The sequence below is a fragment of the Meleagris gallopavo genome, chromosome 11 (genome assembly GCF_000146605.3).
Source record: "Meleagris gallopavo isolate NT-WF06-2002-E0010 breed Aviagen turkey brand Nicholas breeding stock chromosome 11, Turkey_5.1, whole genome shotgun sequence".
In the NCBI taxonomy this organism is placed as follows: Eukaryota; Metazoa; Chordata; class Aves; order Galliformes; family Phasianidae; genus Meleagris; species Meleagris gallopavo.
The window spans coordinates 3,971,736-3,991,212 of NC_015021.2; the positions used below are offsets into that span (position 1 = coordinate 3,971,736).

The following is a 19,477-nucleotide window of genomic DNA, read 5'->3' on the forward strand; positions in this document are numbered from 1 at the left end:
ACTTACGGTTATTTTCTTTTTTGTTTACAGATGATGCCAAACATTTGGTACCCAACAAGATGAGAGACTTTTTCTGTACCATTAATTTGGACCAAGAAGAAGTTTTTCGTACGCAAGTAGTTGAAAAATCTTTAAGGTAATCCTTCTTTTTTACATAGAAATGGTAATCAAGACAGTCAGTCCAGAACAAAAGCAAGATTTGTATCGATGTGTATGTGGCTTTGCTTCTGCACCTTTAAAATGAGATCTTGTGGTGGCTACTCAGAAGTGTTACAGCAGTGTGCAAATCATGAGAGTAGTGGAAAAAAGACAAAATGGAGGCCTATGGGTGCCACAGTGCTTTTAAAACATGCTGAAACATTCTGCTGTTACTCTGTTCTGTTCCATTGGGCAGCATAATGTTCTTTTCCTTGCCAGGTTATATTCAAGGGAAAGAAATCTGCTCCATCTCAGCTCTTCATGTCATTTCCTACTTCTGACATGTAGTCACTGTGCAGTGCTAGAATTCTGCTCTTAGCGTCTGTCTTGTAAAACCTGTTTCCTGAATGGAGAAACTTGAACTTTTCCATGTATAAGAGTTTTGTTTGCTGTGGGATGTTCCCCTGAGTAGGCCTCGTTCCCTCCTGCAAGCCTTGTTGCAAGAACTGCAACCTGTACTCTCACAGAATAGCTTGCCGTGCCTCTCCAAGCAGTGCTTAGCTGTAGGTTCTCCTATGGTTTATGAGCTTTAGAAACAGTCCAAAAAGTCACAATAAAATATCTGAAGTAGTCTTGAAATGTAGTTCTCTGACCCATACTGAAACATCCTGCACTGCTCTGAAGATCAGAGTGACAGTTTAATTTATTTGAGGAAGGCATCAAACCTTCCTCTTAAAACCCAGAAAGCCTGCTTGAAACGTTGTTTTGTTTTGTTTTTCCCCATGCTCCTGCTGTTTGCTGTGGTTTTGTTATTAGTGCTTTCCTTTTTTTTTTTTTTCCCCCCCTTGGTCGTTTCCAGATCAGGAAAGCCTTGGTGCTCAAATAGTGCATTTAAAAAGGGAGTTGTACTTTTTCAGAAAAGCTTTTTAAAGTCGCCTTATTCTTCTGCATGGAAAGTAAGCACCACAAACGTGCAACCAGTTAAATTACAAACAAAAATTATTTTTATATCCAACTACATTAAATACAGACGAGGGGAATGAGCAAAATATTTGTTCCTGATTGCAGTTGACTAATTCAACTGGAAATACAGTTTGATTTCCAAAATAAAATCGTTTTTTTAGCTTTGCCATCAGGTTTCTGTTACATTACTAATTGAACTCATAGAAGATAATATACTAAGAAACAAGACCTGCTACACTTAATTTTTATGCACTTTGTAAAATCATATTCCCTTTAAAGGGAGAGAAATATGTTCACTTAAAAGAATTGTTAAGTTGATGCACTTGAATCACATGAAATAGAACTAGCAACTGCATAGTCGAACGTTAATAAAAGAAATCACCTTGGATTAAGCTACATTTTTTTTAATAGTATTGAAATGTACCTGAAACTTGAGAATGGTGCCACTAGTATTTCAGAGGGGAGAAGAAAAATCTCTCTATAATGAAGTAACATTTTTGGCGGTGTTTTAATCAATGCTCCAAATGGAGAGATTTTCAGGTGGTGTTGGATTTATATTCCTAACTCTAGAATGTTTTATTAATCGAAAGTCAGTGTTCTGAAGCACTCTTTGCCTACGGGTGCCTTTTAGTCTCTCCTGGCTATGTAGGCAAATGTCTTTGCTCCTCTGAATGACATCTGTATGAACTTAAATACACAACATGAATAGAGTCCTATGCAAACTGATGAAATACAGCAAGGTAAGGCATCTGCTGGTAGCAGCAGCCAGAGCTGGATGTGTGTAGTTCTGAAGGCTACTGCTTGTTCTGGAAGCTTAATTGTACCATCTTGTTGCTTATTGCTCTGTTGATCCAGAGTACTGTAGTAACTTAGGGCTATTGGAAGGAAAATGACAGTTCTGCACTCTGTTAGCTTTGAAACTGTGTACATTGCTTTCCAGTAAGCTTTAATATGGTATTTGTTTCTTTTTTTATATTACTTACTGGCTTTTTTTCACAAGTAATTCATAGTCTGTTTTTGTCACTATATTCTAGCTTGTAAACTTGAACTGAGTATAATCCAGATCATATTCTACAAGTATCTGCTAGTTACACATCTGTGGAAGTAGTTATCATTGGAATTAAAATGATCTTTTGTTTCAGTGAAAACAATGAAGAAATGCATTTTTAAAATGTGCAAATCTGTTTGGGTTCCCATCAGCAGTGATGGTGGTAAGAAGTACAGCTGTGAAACAAATGAGTTTTCAGAGATAGAAGAAATATGAATTAATAGGAGGGAGATTATGGTTAATGACTCAGTAATGTTTCCTGACACTGCAAGGGATTTCTGTGGGTTATGAAGAAGTTACATTTTTTTTCCCTGGAAATGTCAAATAAGTTTGAACCTCCTCAAATTTCCGTGGTGAGATATGAGGAAATGGGGCGGAGGAGGGGGAGGGGAAGGCTGTGGTATTTGTTGCTTTTTGGTTATTGTTATTTTAAAATAAATGGTTTTGTTTTGTTTTCCAAGTTGAACTTTGTGCAAATGCAAGGTTATAGAATTGAACTGTCTGATGTAACTGTTGCATTTATAAAATAACAGGTCTTGGTGTCTCATGCTTTGCTAAAGAATATCCAACAACTGATTCATAATGCATTAGTGATAATCTGGGTAAGGAGAAATGTGTTAACACAATACATGATTAAAACAACCCATTACTTTCTGTTAATGTTTGTCAGTGACTGATATTTTATTGCTGTTTTTTTTTTTTTTTTTTGCTGTGTTGGTGAATTTCATTATTCTTAGCCTTAGGATATGGCTGCTACATAGACTGCTGGAAAGCTCTACTGATGTCTCCATCCCACAGCAGAGCATCATTATCTGACTGTAGTTATGCACATTAGAGTTGTGCAGATCGGGTACCACTTAGTGATGTGCAGTTGTTGTGTGTCATCATCTGCTCCTGACTGAAGTTAGTGACAGATTCCCTCCATACCAGTACCAGCTCGTTCATCCGCTGTTCACACTTTCCCCTGTAGTAACTTTGTTTTAACTGCAGCTATTACTTGTGTAGCTAGTCAAGGAGCCACATGGTGAAACCAACCTAAATTAGAAATAAGTCCTCGTTTCATCTTCTGGTGTATTACTGTGTCACTACAATTTGAGTAGGCAGCCAAAGAGTAATAAGGAATTGGAGGCTGCTGCTAAAGGTAATGCTTGGGGATCTGTAGCTGCAGTGGTGCTGCTGAGAAGAAGAACATGGCTCCTTAAGTGAGCTGAATTTGTTGGGTATGAAATGAGGAGGAGAAGAAAAGAAGTGAGGAGCGGAGCTGATAAACTAGGAGTGGGTTTTTCAACTGGGAATTTCTGTGTTACATCTCAGTATAATGTGAGGTGTAATAGAGATTCATATACTTAGGAGCCTGCTGTGAAAGTTCTGTGTTTGAACAAAATGGACATTCTAACTTCTGATCTGTGTTATAACGAATTATAATGGATTAAAACCACTGATTCTGAGAATAGATTTGAATAATTTGGAATGCTGGATTTTGCACTTGTGTTTTTTAACACTGGTTAGCAGCTGTTTTTAGCTTATTTAATGACGCATGGGACTTGAGCATCTGGTGGCTTTTCTCTAATTATTTTGAGGGAGAGGAGATTAGGTATGATATTCTATTTGGAGTATCAACCAATGGTTCCCAGTGTAAGCATGTTTATGTTGCTCGAATAAACTGATATTTTAACTGTACAAAGTCAGCCAGGTACTTTACTAGGAAAGAACAACAAAAACTTAATTTTGGGGTGTGATCCAACTGTCATTGTGTAGCTTTTTTCTACAGAAAACTACATTGTACATTGTAGTTTCTGTACAGTAGAAGCAGAGGTTAAAATCCATTTCACAAAGCTGCACATCTGTGCTGATAATACAGCACTGCAAATGACAGTATAGGAAGTCTGTAAGAATCCAGTCATTCTGAGATAGGAGATTTTTTGTGATTGCATTTTATTTCCAGAGTTCACAAATTGCAGTGGCACAAATAGCATTGTAGTTCTGTTCAGTCTTCTGAAGTGCAAGCTTCTGAGTGCTGGCTGTGGCTGGGTCCGTAAATTTTCCTTCAGTTTAATAGGCATATGCATCCCTTGAGTGGGAGGATACCAAATACGCTATGTGAAATGCTCTGGAATACAGAGGAACTCAGGTTTTGTTTTTTTTTTTTTCTTACATAGAAATCTTTGCAAATACTCGTTCCTGTTATTTGATACAGCATGAATGGTTGTAAATACTCTATTAGATTTCATTAGGTGGAGAAGTACACTGACTGTTTCATCATATACATGTGGGTTTGAGATGAACATTTCCATCTTTCAGTTTCACTGTTCTCTTCTGCTTATGGCTTCTTTTAACAGGTCTCACTCATAGAGCATTAGGCCTGACAGAGGTAGAACACAACATGTTAGCAGTTGTGAATTAGTTCTGAGTTGTGTTTTACTGTGATTTAACTGTGTACAGAAGACAATAATATACTTTTTTTTTTATATCCAGAAATTGTTTAAGGATGGTGGGTTGGGAGCCAGCTAAAATGACTTCAAGACAGGAAAATGTAACTGAAATTGCAGGAAAGGTGGCACTTTCTCTGTGTGCTCTAATTTCTGTCTATTTCTTAAACACATGCAAAGGGGTTTTGTGCAGTGTGATTGGATGAAATGGTTGCAGCGGATTGGATGACAGATTAGCACTGTGGTAAAAAAAAATAAAAAATAAAAAATGTAGCATTTCAATATGAATTACACCAAGTGCTTCCTAATTTAATGTTCTGTTTTTCTTATCAGCCCTTATTTTGGGGAAGAGTTTTACTTTGAGATTCCAAGAACATTCCAGTGGTTGTCCTTCTACATTTATGATAAAAGTGTTCTACAAAAAGACCTGCGTATAGGTAAGTTCTGGGATACTCTGCATCTTGCATAACATTCAGTTGTTTTCAGTATCTGTGGTTTTATGGGTATAATTATTAAACTGATGAATTTCCAAAAACATAGTAGATAGTGCTCCTAAATATTTTTTTGGAGTTTGAAAAATGGGTTTTCTTGCTTTATTATACTTCAATTTAAATTATATTATTAAATTTGTGTATTTATTTTTCTAGGCTAATGGGATATTTTTTATTCCTACTCAGTAGATTTTGAAATACTTTTTTCTCCAATTCTGTTCCAGTGGAATATTTGAGTAACTGTCACTACTTTTATAGCTCTAAAGAATTAATTGACTTTGTAGTTGTGGAATAACTCTTAAACCTATAAATGGACTTCTCTGCCAGTGCAACATGTAAACCTAGTGCTTAGAAGTTGCACAAAGCATGCATAACTGAAAAGTTACAGAAGATGGATTCATTTCAGTGTCAGATGGCTTTATCACAGCTGTTAGTTGCATATAAAGTTGCTGTTAAATCTAAGAGACCGCTGTGGATGTGCACTGCACATTACTTGAATTGAGGAAGGAAATAATTTGTACCAGGATACCAGGTAATTTGGTATAATAACAGCCTTCCAAATAGCAGTCAGGAGAGCAGAAGGCATCTATCTTCAAATTGCTGTTTAAATGTTCTTCAGCACCGTTACTGTTCTCTCAAATCTTCATTGTGTTATATCCAGCCACCAGTGTGTTTTTTTACTTACCCTTGTAATTAGTGATATCCAAGATAATTCATCAGAAATAGCTTAATTGGCTTTGTATGAACTCTTGCTGCTTTAGTTCTGCTTCATATTGTTTGTTTCTATGAGCTTTTCATATAGCATCATCATCTTGAAAAAAAAAAAAAAAGTTCTTCAACAAAAATCAGTCCTACTGAAGTACATGTGCTTTTCTCTCCCTCTTTTCTGCAGGAAAGGTGGCAATCAAAAAAGAAGATCTATGCAACTACACAGGGAAAGAGAACTGGTTTACGCTTCAACCTGTTGATTCCAACTCAGAGGTTCAGGTAACCATTAAATTGCATGCTTATCTTTTTAAAATTACCATTACGTGTATTTATCTATAGTTAGACTATTTTATTGAACTGTGACAGACAGTTTAACATCTTTTGTAACCCTTGTGAGTCAGTTGTCTTTCAGCTTGATTAAAGAGTAATGCAGTCAGTTTTTTTAAACAGTATTATTTCTTGTGATGCTTCTCAAAACGTGTAGGAGATCTGAAGCAGCTGTTTGGGAAATGTCTAACAGTATTTTAATGCCAAAAAACTTTGATGCAAGGAATGCTATGTAATTTAGACAGCTGAATGATTTGGGATACTACTGAGTAGTTTTTTCATCTGAAGTGTTGATTGTGTAATGTGGAATGGCAATGTCTCCATATTGGGAGTTACTTGTGCTGTGCCCATACATTTATTTTATTCTCAAATACTTTCCACATGCCGCATTAAATAAGCTGTGCCTCAGAGTTCTACTTTGTCTGTGCTTCACATCCTTCGGATGGGATTGTTGTAAGAACATTTAACAGTGTGACGTCCTTACAGCTGTAGCTACTGCTGTCTGTTCTTCAGCTGTCCTGAAGTAAATACAGCCGTGTTGTTGGGAATCCAATCCTGTTGCTGGGATATCCAATTTAGTATATTTTAAGTTTTCTTTGGATAATCCCAAGTCTTGGCTTCCTTTCTGAAATTAACAAGAATTGTACTTGCTGATTCCTACAAAATAATAATAAAGTGGTGGAGGAGATGTGGAGGTTTAGATATCGATCACTTCTTAAAACCACTGTACTTTGTAGTAAATTTAAGACTTGTAGGATCACAATCCACTCCTAATGCAGAAGATCTACACCTTCTGTGTCTTTTTCCATTCTGGTTCCACAACTGGATACTAACACTGGTAATCAGAAGTGGAGGTGATTAAAAGTGGAGCAGAGTAAAAATACTGTGTCCTTGATTCATACAAGATTTTGGTTTTGCTGTGTATAAAATATTTCCAAGATCATTTTTATCTTACATGCTTGCACAAGCTTTTTCAATTCCTTTGCTCTTTCTTTTCCTTCTCAAAATAGAGATTACACAAATAACACTGGTAACTGAGTTGATGTTACTATCAGCTGCCTTATTTTTTTTTTTTAATCGCTCTTATCTGTGCTGCTTTTGCTGATGCATGGAAGTATGCCACTTAAGCTGCCTTGCTGAATAACCTGAACTAAGTAGTGTGGTCCAGATGCTTTAAACTGATGGATAAACATCTTTGTATTGTCATAAGTGATTTGGTAGCTATAATTGCATCTGTTTTATTACATTGATGTAAAATCTTGATAGACTAGATCTTACATCCCTCTTTAAAACAAAGTTAATTTCAGGCTAAAAATTGTTCTTTTACCCATTTGTGCTTTTTTTTTAAAAAAAAAAAAAAGATGGGGGGAGTGTGGGTGGTATGTCTTTTCCAGTGTGTATGGGAGGAGAATAGCCTTCTCATGGACATTAAAAATGCATTAAATGACTAGACTTGGATTTTTAGCCAGCATCTGTTCTGTGTTATGTTCTTAGCTGTTTTTTTGTTTGTTTGTTTATTTTACTGCTGGTAACAATAGTATGAATGGATATTATCTTATTTTCTTAAAAATTTCTGCTGTCCATTAGCTCTCAAAAAGTATATATAAGTGAAAGAAAACTAAGCAAATAAAGTAGTATTTGAAAAGCTGCATAGAATAGTACACATTTAACTGCAACTGGTACAAACTTCTCAGCAAAAAAATATCCCTCAATTTTTCTAAAATTCATATAGCTCAGGTTGCTAGTATGATGATTCTTGGGATTATTTGCCTTGCCTTTTTTTTTTAATCTCTATATAGCTGGTTTGAAATGAGGTCGTAGTATTAAACAAGCCCTTGTTCTGCTCTATTACTTGTAATGTGAGAGAAAAATCTTGTAAAGATTTGATCCAGGCTTGCAAAATGTATAAGGGTAAGATGTTTTACGCACTTCTAAGGTTTCTGAAGGTAACACTAATGTTTACTGATCTTGTACCATTGATAGGCTTTGTGGGTTTTACAATGATTGTAGCAAAGTACTTCCTTTGTATCCCCCTGGCCTTTCTGAAGAATGCATAGGTTTGTTTGAAAAAGTGGAGTCTGAGGTTCAGACCAGCTTGTGAATTCATCGACTGACATCTGCAAACCTAAAAAAGAGGAAAGGTCTGGGTAGAATGAACCATGCGGGGTTAGACGTGTTAGTTATGTGGGCCAGTGCGTAGTGCTAGGATCTCGGTGCTGTAGACACTAAGATGTAATGTGTTTTAGAAACATGGTGTAAGTTGCTCTAATTTAGTATGAGAAAGATAGAGATATCCAGTGAAAGCTGATAAAACTGTATCTGTATCTAAGAGGTTTATGCGCTAATCTTACAGAATTGACGACTGTGTGCAGTGCTTACTGTGGGAAGGTTATACAATTTGTGCAGTCCCAGTTTTCCTTCACTTACTCCTACAAGTCCAGTAGTTTGTGATATTTTTTCCCATCAAGTTGATGGAAGTCGAAAGTGTAGGGCAGAGTTCAAGAGAAATACTGCCGAGTTTCTGATACTGGGAGAGGAACTGGAGCATAACTGTTAGCCTTTCTAACTCCACTTAACCCACATTATCAGAGTAGCTCCCAGCTGTTGACTACCTCTCAGACAAACAAGTGTGCTCATCCTTCTCTTAAATTGAAAAGAGAGAAGATGTTAGGAAGGAAACATGTACTGTCAAAAATTGTCTGGTGATAAACACGCAACAAAATGAGAAATGTGGGCATAGTGTACAAGTGCCTGTTGGTGTATATAAAGTACATTTACAGCCCAGTTTTGGCAGAAGAGCTTTAGAAAACTTGAATTTAGTGCAGATACTTGTTATCTTTTGTAATGTGGGATTAATTGTAGTATTGAGATTGTGGGGAGGAAAAGCCTATCAAAATACTGTGCTAAAATGCAATAGTAATTCTAAAAGCAAACCATGCTATTGAATTGCTTCAGAGGTTCTGAATTTCAGGTTAGAGATTTGGACACACTGATTTTGGCTTCTCTGTTCTTATGCAAGTCTGACTGCCTAACACCTCCATCTTCCTCTAGTCAGTATCAGGAAAGATAATTGTTAATCCGTTGGTAAAATTATAATAGTGCCTATCTGCTTTTGAACATTCCTGAGATCTGCAGGAGGAAAGTGCTTTCACATAAAATGTGCTTACTTGTTGTATGGGATGGCTGGTTTCGCTGTGTGTGTTATGTCGGAAGCTCTGATACAGATCTGCAGATCAGCAGCTATCGTGCTGCTCTCAACGGGTAACAAAAATGGTCTTGAAATGCTCCATACGTGTCGGAGGAGTGATCACTTAGCTTTGGTAAAATGGCTGTCCTTGTCACGGTGCTAAGTTTGATTAACTCAAGCTCTAAATACTGTTCTTAGGAGCAGTAGACTGTTGTACTGCTCCATGCAGAGCTCTTGATTTGTGTGGGGCTTTTTTGTTGTGTTTTGTGTTTTTCTAAGAGGAAAAAAAGGTGTTTAAGCTATTCATAAGGTCCGCTTACCAAAACGTATTTAGGCCAGCTATTTCCATAAATACTAGTTGTGTTTTTGCTAGTTGTCCTTTTGCTTCTCATTCAGAAACTTTGCCTTGTAAGGCTGTTGGCATGCTTCTCAGTATCCTGTTTTTATTAGGTAAATCTATTTTTGCAATCGAATTTCTCTGCTTGATAAATATTTTCGTAATGTACCTGTGTTCCAATGCATGTAGTAACAGTTTGCAAAACACTTGGCAGGCATCCCAAAATAGTTATGTTTCCTTAAAAAAGAAACTTCACTTCCCCTCCCATGTGATGTACAGAGAGAGAAATACAGCCTTTGCCGCAGGGTTTGACAATAATGACATTTCAGTTTCATGACAAGACATGCGTATTTCCGAAGTGTGTGCACTGTCAGCCAGGGGTTTTCTTTTCCTTTTGGTACTGTTGGAGCAGAACTGTAGTTGAAACTATAGCTTCAACCCTTTGAAAAATTACAAAATCATCTTCTGGATCCCTACTCTGACTCTTGCCAAATTCACTGTACTGCTGGGCAAGAATCATAACCACGGACAGATGGTTTTCTGATGTTCCGTTTAGCAAATGGATGAATCCCAAATATGCTGAGGAGAGCATGGTACTGATTGAAGACTGTGCTGCTGTCTTGTTACAGTAGATGTGAAAGCCAGCACAAACAGCCAATGAAACGAGTAGCATTGTTGTTCAGGCAGTAGATGTTGGGAGCAAGGTTCTACCGCTAAAGATCATCCGAAGAAAAGTGCACATTATGATTTGGAGTTCTTGAGGCATTTTATTGAGAGCATACAATAGGCTTGCCCTTGCTGAGTTCCTGAGTTAATCCATTCCATGCCATCACTTTTGGAGTCTTCATTTTCTTTTTTAAAGTACATCGTAGTAACTGCCAAATGTCACCCTACCATCTCTGAAAAATGAAAGGAGGGAACTAACTTTAGATACTCCTTTATTTCCCTTCCCTTACTGTTCTATCAATATATCAGGATTCTTTGTGATATAGTTGAAGGCTGCAATGGAATGAGATTCTTAAAAGACAATCTAACTGGTCTGGATTTCACAATTGGATTTTAAACATTACTGGTTATGTCTACCATGCTATTCACCTTCCCTAAATACACCTGAATACTTGAGATTCTAAGGTCACTTTAGAACTTTTACCTGAAATTCTCTTAAATTTACTCTTAGTTTGTTCAAGGGTTAATCCCATGCTTAGGACAAAAAGGCTGAGAGGGGCTTTTGCTCTTATTACTTCCTTTTGCTGGAAGAATTGCTTTGTTTGAGATCTGTGGAGATTTGACAGTTCTACTCTTCTGTGGAGTTCTACAGTTGAGGGTGGTAATGCTTCTATTAATCAGCATATCCAAGATACTTGCACGATATGTGCTTCAGATGTTACTCCAATGTATATACTTCAAACAAACCTTAAACCTTAACTATAAAGTGTATCATTTTTCTAGTAAGTACTTCTAAAATAAAAGTTTTTAAAACTATTTGTGTTTCTGTCTTTTTCAGGGAAAAGTTCACCTTGAATTAAAACTGAATGAACTGATAACAGATAATGGATCTGTGTGCCAGCAACTAGTAGTACAGTAAGAAAATACATTAATCTTTAAATACACAGTTGTCTGTTACAGTATGATGTGATCTGTCCCTTTAAATACTGAATGTCTGCACATTCTGATAGCAGTAATGTTTGTTTTTCTCCGTATGGCTTTTCTTGGAGCTTACTGTACTGGAGATGGGTTTGTTCTCCTGCAAAAATTTTTCACACCTGCTTGTCTCTGTAGCTCCCAGTGTGCTCACTTCTACTGGGACTCAAACTTCTCACTAGCAAACTTAACATCCAGTGTGTAAAGACATTACAGCATATCAAAGAGCTTCATATGAATAATACGTTTTTGGTGTATGTGATCTCAGAATGGCAGAGGTTACCAGACAAATTTTACCAGTACTAAATAAGAAGTGGGGAATGATACCCTTTAGGAAATACTGACTGCTCTATAGTAGTAGCTGTTACACTTACAGCTGTGTTTTATAATTCATTTATTTAAATTTATAATTCAAACTTTTGGAGTCTGAATATACGGTTTACAGACTTAATACAGAGAAGGCTGAAATCACACATGGTGGTCATTCAATTTTTTTGTTGTTATTAAGCAATATATTTAACAATAGATACAGATAAACTAATACAAATGCAGCTATACAAAAATACATTGTATTGATATTCATATTAAAAGTATGGTATAGGTATGTGGAAGAAATTAGCCTTCTCATTTTGGAAGAAGTCCAGCAGCCTTCAGTGTCGCTTGCTTCTGGGAAGCTGTTTAGTTGAGAAGTCCAGTGGAAACCAGTGGATTGCTCTGAGATCTTTATGTTCCATGAGTAGGGTTCAGGAGGACAAGCTAGAATTTAAATTTAAGAATGCAGTTTTGTATTCTGCTAGTACTTCAGAAAGAAATGAGACTTTTCTGCACTTCTATTAACAGCTTTTGGGATAGGCCATATGAGAAACAGGTACAGGCAGAAGGTTATAAAGGGATACTTAAAATAAAAACGCAAAAGGCAGTCTGGTTCTTTTTAGTCTTGCTTTCCAGCGTGATTTGTTAACTGATCTGATAACTCAGAGAGTAAGGTGGTTTTTTGTTTTTTGTTTTTTTTTTTTCTTCTTTTCTTTTCTTTTAAGTTTTCCTGTCTGAGAATTCAGTGTTAAATAATGTTTGTATTGCGAAACTGCGATAAGGGAGGAAATTGCGTGTGGTATTCTGTTTGTCTCAGAGCTTCATACTCAGATCAGTTCCGGGGGACAGGGGAAACCATTGCAATGTCCATTTTGCAACGAAGTTTTCATTGTGAAGTTTAATTCAGTTGGAGGAAGGCTTAGCAAAATTAACCTCTTGCTCTTCTGTTTCTTAGTTGATATTGAAGAGGGAAACTAGTTCTGTAACAGAACTAAGGCAGAGAAATTGGTAATGTTTGGTAGAATATTATAGGCCGATAATGCAGATAAGATCTGGAAACTTGTGGTACATCAATGTGTATTTATAACTTCAAGATAATTTTGAACGTGTTTCTCCTTGTGTGGTGGGTGGCAGCTCGTATCACTGGAAATCTTGCTGCTCCTATTTTTGTATCTTTCTTCCAGCATGAATTAGAACAGCTTTTTACTTGTGTGCCACTGACACCAAAAGCTAGCTGGATTTTTATAACTGATTTATTCCCAACTTTTCCTTTAGATGTCCAATTTGTTAATTAATTTGTACAGATCAATGCATTCTAATGTAAATTACTTTTTAATTTTTAAATATTTTGACTTCTCAATATAATGAAAAAACTTTGCTTAAGAAAGTTACTGTTAAAAATTGCAGGTTTGAGTAGGAAGTGGGTTACTCACCGTACCCTCTCCTAGGATCTCTTTATGATGGAGATAAATGACAAAAAGGAAGCCAGGTTACTGTCATGACTGCTGTGCTCACCCACTTGTTGACATGTGGGAGAAAACTGCGTAAAACACTACAGAATTACATCAGCATTTTTGTTTCCATTCAAGATTATGAGAAAATCAAGAGTTCCTTAAACCAAAAAAGCTCTCTATTTTGTCAGACGTACTGATAGGCTTGAAATGATTGTACACAAACATATTCTGTACATGTGGGAGTATGAAAAATAAATATCTTTTGAGATTTAAGTCTATAGGGATGGATTTGAGGATGTTTTTTGAAATGTTTTTTGTTTCAAGTGTGAAGAACTTACAGAAAATGCAGGTGAAATTCTTTAATAGAACATTTGAACTTTTAAGAAGTGTGTTTTATGAATTTCAGAGGATAGTTAGTGATACATTCACTTTTTGTCAGTCACCGGGCCCTGAGAAGTTGGTGTATTGTACTCCTGTAACAAAGCTGAAAAATAGCAAATAACAGAGCTTTAATTAGATTTAAAAAAAGTCACGTGTGTATTTCTGTCCCTACTTTTTTTGGTCTGTCCAAATCTGTAACAAGTATTGGCCAAAGAGGAAAAAAAAAATAGTGGGAAGAGTAGTTCTTCAGGGTAAGTTATACTGTGTGCCTTTTAAAACCATGTTTTGCTTACTAAGAGGCCTTCAATTTGGTTGGTTAGTAACATAGGGAGGCCTTCAAACTTTCCCTGTTACGTTTTCTTATAAAATAAGAGAACTCCAAATACCTGTGCTGACTTCTGTGCCTAGGTAGGTTCTTGTGCATTTCCATTATGTATTATTTCCTGAGAAGTCCAGTTCTGTGAAGATGGAAAATAATTAAGCCCATGTTAAGCTTTCTCTAAGGTCATGTTAAGCACAGACAACAAGAAGTAATAAAGGCTGTGATTCTGATTATTATCTGGGGTTCCACTAATCACCCTTCTGTGGCTGAACCCAAGTGATTGGATTAGACCTGACTAGGAGGTGAATTGTCTTCCTTCTGTAGACATGTTTGTGGAAGGGTTTTTGCTGGTTTTCTGAATCATTTACATAATGTTTGGTTTAGACACTGTGAATGTGTCTCCAGTAGGAAGCAGTTTTTACAAGTTAAGTATAATGACAAGAGCTGCTGAAGTTGTTAACCTCTTACAGCTAATACAGGAAGGAGAAAAACTTGATTGCGTATAATAAAACTTCCCCCTTCCCCCCCCCCAAAAAAAAGAAAAAAAACAACAAAAACAACTCAACAAAACAAAGAAAGCAGCCCTTAAAAACAGTGAGTTTGCTCAAGTAGACATAAAGCAGTCTTATGCAAGATTCACAAGTGTCTAACTTGGTATTATTTGACCTCAGGGGAAGAAAATACTTAGATACTGTGGCCAGTTTTCCGAGAGTAGGAAGCCAGCTGGGGCTTCCAGGTTGTGGAATTATTCTAGAAACAAGATATTTCAATACATGTTTCTCTGGATAAAGTGAAATTACAGATTGAAATTACATCTGTTAAGTTCTTACAAGTTAATCTGATGAAAGACTGCATTAGGACTAATTATAGTGGGCTAAACTCTAAACTTCTGTATTTTTGTATTAACTGGAAACTTACTGTTAAAGTTCATGCAAACACCCACATAACATTTCTGAATTAGAAATTTGTTTTGTCTCTGTCTCTAGTTGTTTCCTTTTTGAATGTGTGAATGAGGAGGGGAACAAGATAACTCAGTAGATTAACTGCTGACTCAATGAGGGCTCTTTTTTCAAAACCGCAGTGGTGCGTATAGTAGCACGTGTCAAAAATACGTCTTTGCACCTCTCCTTTCTGGGAGCCTGTGGAAAAAAAAAGCAAAACAACCAAACAGCCAAGTTTGTGTGACCGCTGTTTGCATATTTGCTCCTGCTGAAACAAATGATACTTGGATGTGTTGGTTTTATTTTTTTTTTTTTGTCCAAATTTTGAGCAGTGTCAGTTGTTTGCCTTTTGTATGTTTAGCCTGACTTTTAACTCTGAAAGAAACAGTTTCATCTTTACAATGCTGATATAAATGAAAGGCAAAAGTAGCTTATTGTGACTGTATTGCTTTTTCTGGCATTTACATTTATAAATCAATTACACAGTATAGTATCTTAAATTGAAATGTCAGTTTATTACTATCCTGTTAATGTAATATCTGCTCTTTGTAGGGACCATAACAACATTTATGAAATGTACAAATCCTAATGGGTGTAGCTACTCAGCTTTTGCACTTGAAAGGCTTTGTTTGGCTTGAATGGCAGAGGTACAGAATTGCTCTGTCATTATTGAAGGGGTTTGTTATGGGCTGGTTCTTTTCAAGGACTTATTTCAATCTTAAGAGCTGAGTCTATAGACATTTGTATCTAAAAGGCTCATATTTCCTGTATTAAAACTGCCCTTACCTACCAAACTACTGAAATAGGAAGCAAGGATTAATGTAAAGTGAAAGCTCTCTCCATGTACTGTGACTGATCAGTCACTTGTACCTGTTTCTTAGTCTTTACGTAATAACGTAGTAGCTTAAAAGACAAAATGAAAGGCCTTTTTTATTCCTGTCTACTTCATTAAGCTCAAAGGTTTTTTGCCTTTCAAATGGCAATAGCTGTTGTTAGCATAGATAGACAAAAGCATTTGTTAAAGCTAAATGTTTACCCCATGCTGGAAATAGTTTTATTAGGATTGTCAGAATAGGGGTATGTATTTGCTGTTGTTTTCTTACTCGATTGGTCAGAGGCTTCTTTTTTTGTCCTCAAGGGTGCAGTTCTAGCATGTTGGTATCTGGTGGTTGAGAGCATGTTGCTAGCATGAGATTTGCTCACTGCTAAACTTGGGGTGGGGGGGATTGCACATCTCTGTAAGCTTACTCTAACTGAATTGCTCCAAATATCTTTAAAAAAAAAAAAAAGTTTGCTGTAGGCGTTGTTTAGGACCTTAAAAACATCTGCAATATTCAGCCCTTAGGGAGTAAGAAACCACTGTGGTACTGCTGAGTTGATGTAATGGCTTCCTACTGTAACAGCTACTTGCCTTTCACTGCCTTTGGAGCCTGAGAGATCTTTTGTGTGACTAGGTTAATTCAAGCTGCTAATCGGACTGAAAACTGTCTCAAAAGCTGAATAGTTTTCTGTAAGATTAGTAAACTAACTTAGCATTGGTGATTGGTGCAAGGCAGAAGCAAGAAAAGAAGCGGGATCCTCCATCTGTGTGCAGCCGGAATGACAGCTGTACTGTGAGTTGCAGTGCCTGCAGCAGCTCTGGGCACCCCAGGGGGAAGGGATGGTCATGATGGGCTAGCTTACTGAGATTAGACTGAGAGTTGGAAGTAGAAGAGGTCATGTAAATTTGGAACAAATTTTGGGCTTGCTGGGTTAAAGGAAGAGAGGTTTGGGAGTGCTGTTAGTGGAACTGGGGTAGTAGTACTTTTTTTATTTTTTGTTTTTTAAAGGTATTGGAGCAAGGCAGGCTGTTTGAGCTGTAGCTTGCAGTCCAGCTGGGGCTTGGGCAGGAGGAGGAAAGGAAAGGCTGCAACTGCCTGCCTACACAGGGAGACTGATTGCAATATGAAATTAGCTTGAAGGGACAGTTCTGGATGATGAATCTGGAGATTCTAGTTCTATTGTGGGGTTGTGTAGTTGCCAGGAGAATGTTTTCCTGCTTGCTGGAAATCCAGGTGCAGGTCATACAGTGATCAGGAAAGGAGTTAGGAACTACTTAGGTTGTGAAACTTGCTTTCTGTAGCTGCTTGTGTCTGTTTGCTACAGAGTTTGAACACCAGGCTGCATGAAGAGAAATCTCATTGAAATACTTGAATTCTATCCACTCTGGCTTGATCCACCACCGATTTCCTCTGAGGGTCAGATGAGGCTGACTTACCATTCCTCACTTGCTCTAAACAAATACAGTATGCTTAGTCTTACAAAATGCCTAGTAGTTGGAAAGATCACGTTGTAGCTACTCCATCTCCATCAGCTACTTCAAACTACTGAAGTTTAGACAGTTTAATTTTGTCACCACTCTTCTATGTCATGTATGTGTTGGAGGAGGAATCAATTAATGCTTTTGAAACAACTGGATGTTTCAAGAAGCCCTTTAAATGGTGGGCTTGTAATCACTGTAGGGTTCATTGTGATTCAAAAATTACTGAAATGCTGAGGGCTGCGTGCTTATGAACTGGAGGAAAAATAACAAATGATTGTGTGGTGGCTCAGCACTAGATGTTCCCTGAAGTGGCCAAGACAAAGGGACTTTTCGGAGGAAAATAGCCACTGGTTTATAATAGTGCATGGTCCAAGAGGGTGGAGTTTTGAGGCAGCACCAGGATGTTAGTATCCATTTCTTTCCAGCTTGTGTTTGAGCTTAGAACTCTTGTTAGTCTTCTGACATTGTTTTTCTATACAGAGGAGACAATTACTTAACAGCGTTTAACTACTGCAGCTTCCTTAAACTTTGTGCTTTGTGTTGTGTTACAAACTACTGTGTAACCCCAAACTCCACATTATAGAACTTAGAATATGTATTCCATTACTTACATGAATTTAGAGCGGTTTATTTTCTTTGTAAACTATGTAGATCTTGACTTTTTTCTCAAACTGGCTAATTACAACCAAAATTTGTTTTTATTATTGCTTTGCTGGAAAGTTTTTGCTCCAGGTTTGCAAACTGTTTTGGTTTACTTCTGTTGTTTCGACTGTTTATACCTAATACTCATATTTGGGCAGCATCTGAAGGTATACCACACTGGCTTGCAGCACAGCTCTGCTGCTAATCATGTTGCTTCTGTGGTGATTCAAAAAGGTTGCAAAGCTGATCCAGAAAGCATAACTTGATATTCATCCTGTCCTTTTGTATCAGAAGTGATGGACAGTGCACCTTTTTACCTCTTAATCATCGTGTTAGAAGCGTTAATGGAAGAAAACAGCCTATTTAAAAGGGCAGTTTACCCTTGATCATATGCTGTTGTGAAAAGTGTTTGGAAATTCTTCAAGTATAATTTCAAGGGTAAACTGTTTTTCCTCCTGTGGCTGGATAGTATGGATGAAACCAAGATGTGCTTCAACTATCACTCTATTAGTTTTGGATGCTAATGCTTGCAAACGTAGTTGCTGCTATCGTGGATGAGGCCAATAGATTTTGTGGGCCTTCATAAATCAAATTTAAAAACTAATGAAGTCTGCAGTTTCCCCTAACATGCGTGTATTCTTTTACTTGGAGTTTTGCCATGGATGTGTGATACTGGAGTGTTAGGTAGGTTGGTTGGTTTGTTTGTTTGTTGAAGAAATTCCAAGAATCTTGTCCACACAGAGCTCCTGAAGTCCGACTGTGTGCTTAAGTATTACTACCTTTTGTTATCACCCAGAAATCTGTAGTTACAACCTACTTTGAATTATATGCTGTAAAGTAGGACAGGACTTGAAAAATGTTTTTTTAAAAAGGACTTCTTGCATTACATATATTTTTTTTTAACCCAAATAAATTGATCTGCACTTTCTGATTGCCTTTTTCTTTTAGCATAAAGGAGTGCCATGGGTTGCCTCTTATAAATGGACAGAACTGTGACCCTTATGCAACTGTCTCTCTTGTGGGTCCTTCCAGGTAATGTTTCATATAATAAGAAATTAATCTAAAATGGTGTGATCTTAAACTGAAAATAAAGCAATAGGTTTTAAACAAGAAGTGTTGAATAAGTTTGAAATGAGATGACTTGTTTCAGAAAAACCTTAATGCTTTCTGTGTAGGTCGTATTTTCACTGTTACTATATTCTTTTCTTCCCAATTGTGCTTCCAAGATCATAAAGATATTTGATCTCTGTGAATGACCAGTGCAAGCCAAGAACCTCTTGTCCCCCAGTTTCTTCATGCCTCTGGACCAGCTGGATCAGCTTCTTTATATCTGTACTGTACTTTCTATTAGTTTTAATCAAGCTCTTGAATATAGCTATTTGCCCACTCACCTTATGTTTCTTATTTTTCTTAATTTGTGAATTTCTTTGCAGCAAATACTTGGGAATTGGGAGAGAGCAAGAAAATAGAGGTTCTGGTGAAACCTATGTAGTGCCAGTGCTTTCTGGATGACACTTTCCAAGTATTCAGCTTATCTCCTATTTCTTAAATAAGTAATCCTGAATAGATGTTGGGGTTTTTCATTTATGAAAATCTCATATCACACATTCACTATCCACAACTTCCAATAACATTTAACATAAGCTAGCTCTAAGTTGTTTCTTTTCTGCTGCCTCAGGCCTAAATTCACCCATTCTTCACGGCGCAGGGGAGTTGTCACTGTGAGCACAGCATCAGACCTCAAATGTTAAGCTTGTGTGTGTTAAGTGCTTTTGAAGAAGCATCCCTGAGTAAGATCTAAGTGAATGAATGGGATTATGGGATGGTTTTTCCTTCTTGGTAAAGGATGTAAAA

General features: G+C 37.0%; 1 protein-coding gene across 1 annotated transcript; it reads left to right on the forward strand.

Moving 5' to 3' along the window:
- LOC104912551 (ras GTPase-activating protein 2-like) lies at window positions 1–19,477 on the forward strand. The gene is made up of 6 exons (XM_031555102.1): window positions 1–136; window positions 4,912–5,015; window positions 5,962–6,056; window positions 11,133–11,209; window positions 18,572–18,655; window positions 18,850–19,477. The coding sequence occupies exons 1-6, from the start codon at window positions 60–62 to the stop codon at window positions 18,854–18,856; spliced, it is 444 nt and encodes a 147-aa protein (XP_031410962.1). The 5' UTR covers window positions 1–59; the 3' UTR covers window positions 18,857–19,477.

Bases quoted from the DNA above. Each gene is read 5' to 3' on its own strand.
- LOC104912551 (XM_031555102.1), top strand. From the start codon at position 60: ATGAGAGACTTTTTCTGTACCATTAATTTGGACCAAGAAGAAGTTTTT. The intron at 137-4,911 runs GTAATCCTTCTT...TTTTCTTATCAG, and splicing joins GTAGTTGAAAAATCTTTAAG to CCCTTATTTTGGGGAAGAGT. The intron at 5,016-5,961 runs GTAAGTTCTGGG...TCTTTTCTGCAG, and splicing joins ACAAAAAGACCTGCGTATAG to GAAAGGTGGCAATCAAAAAA.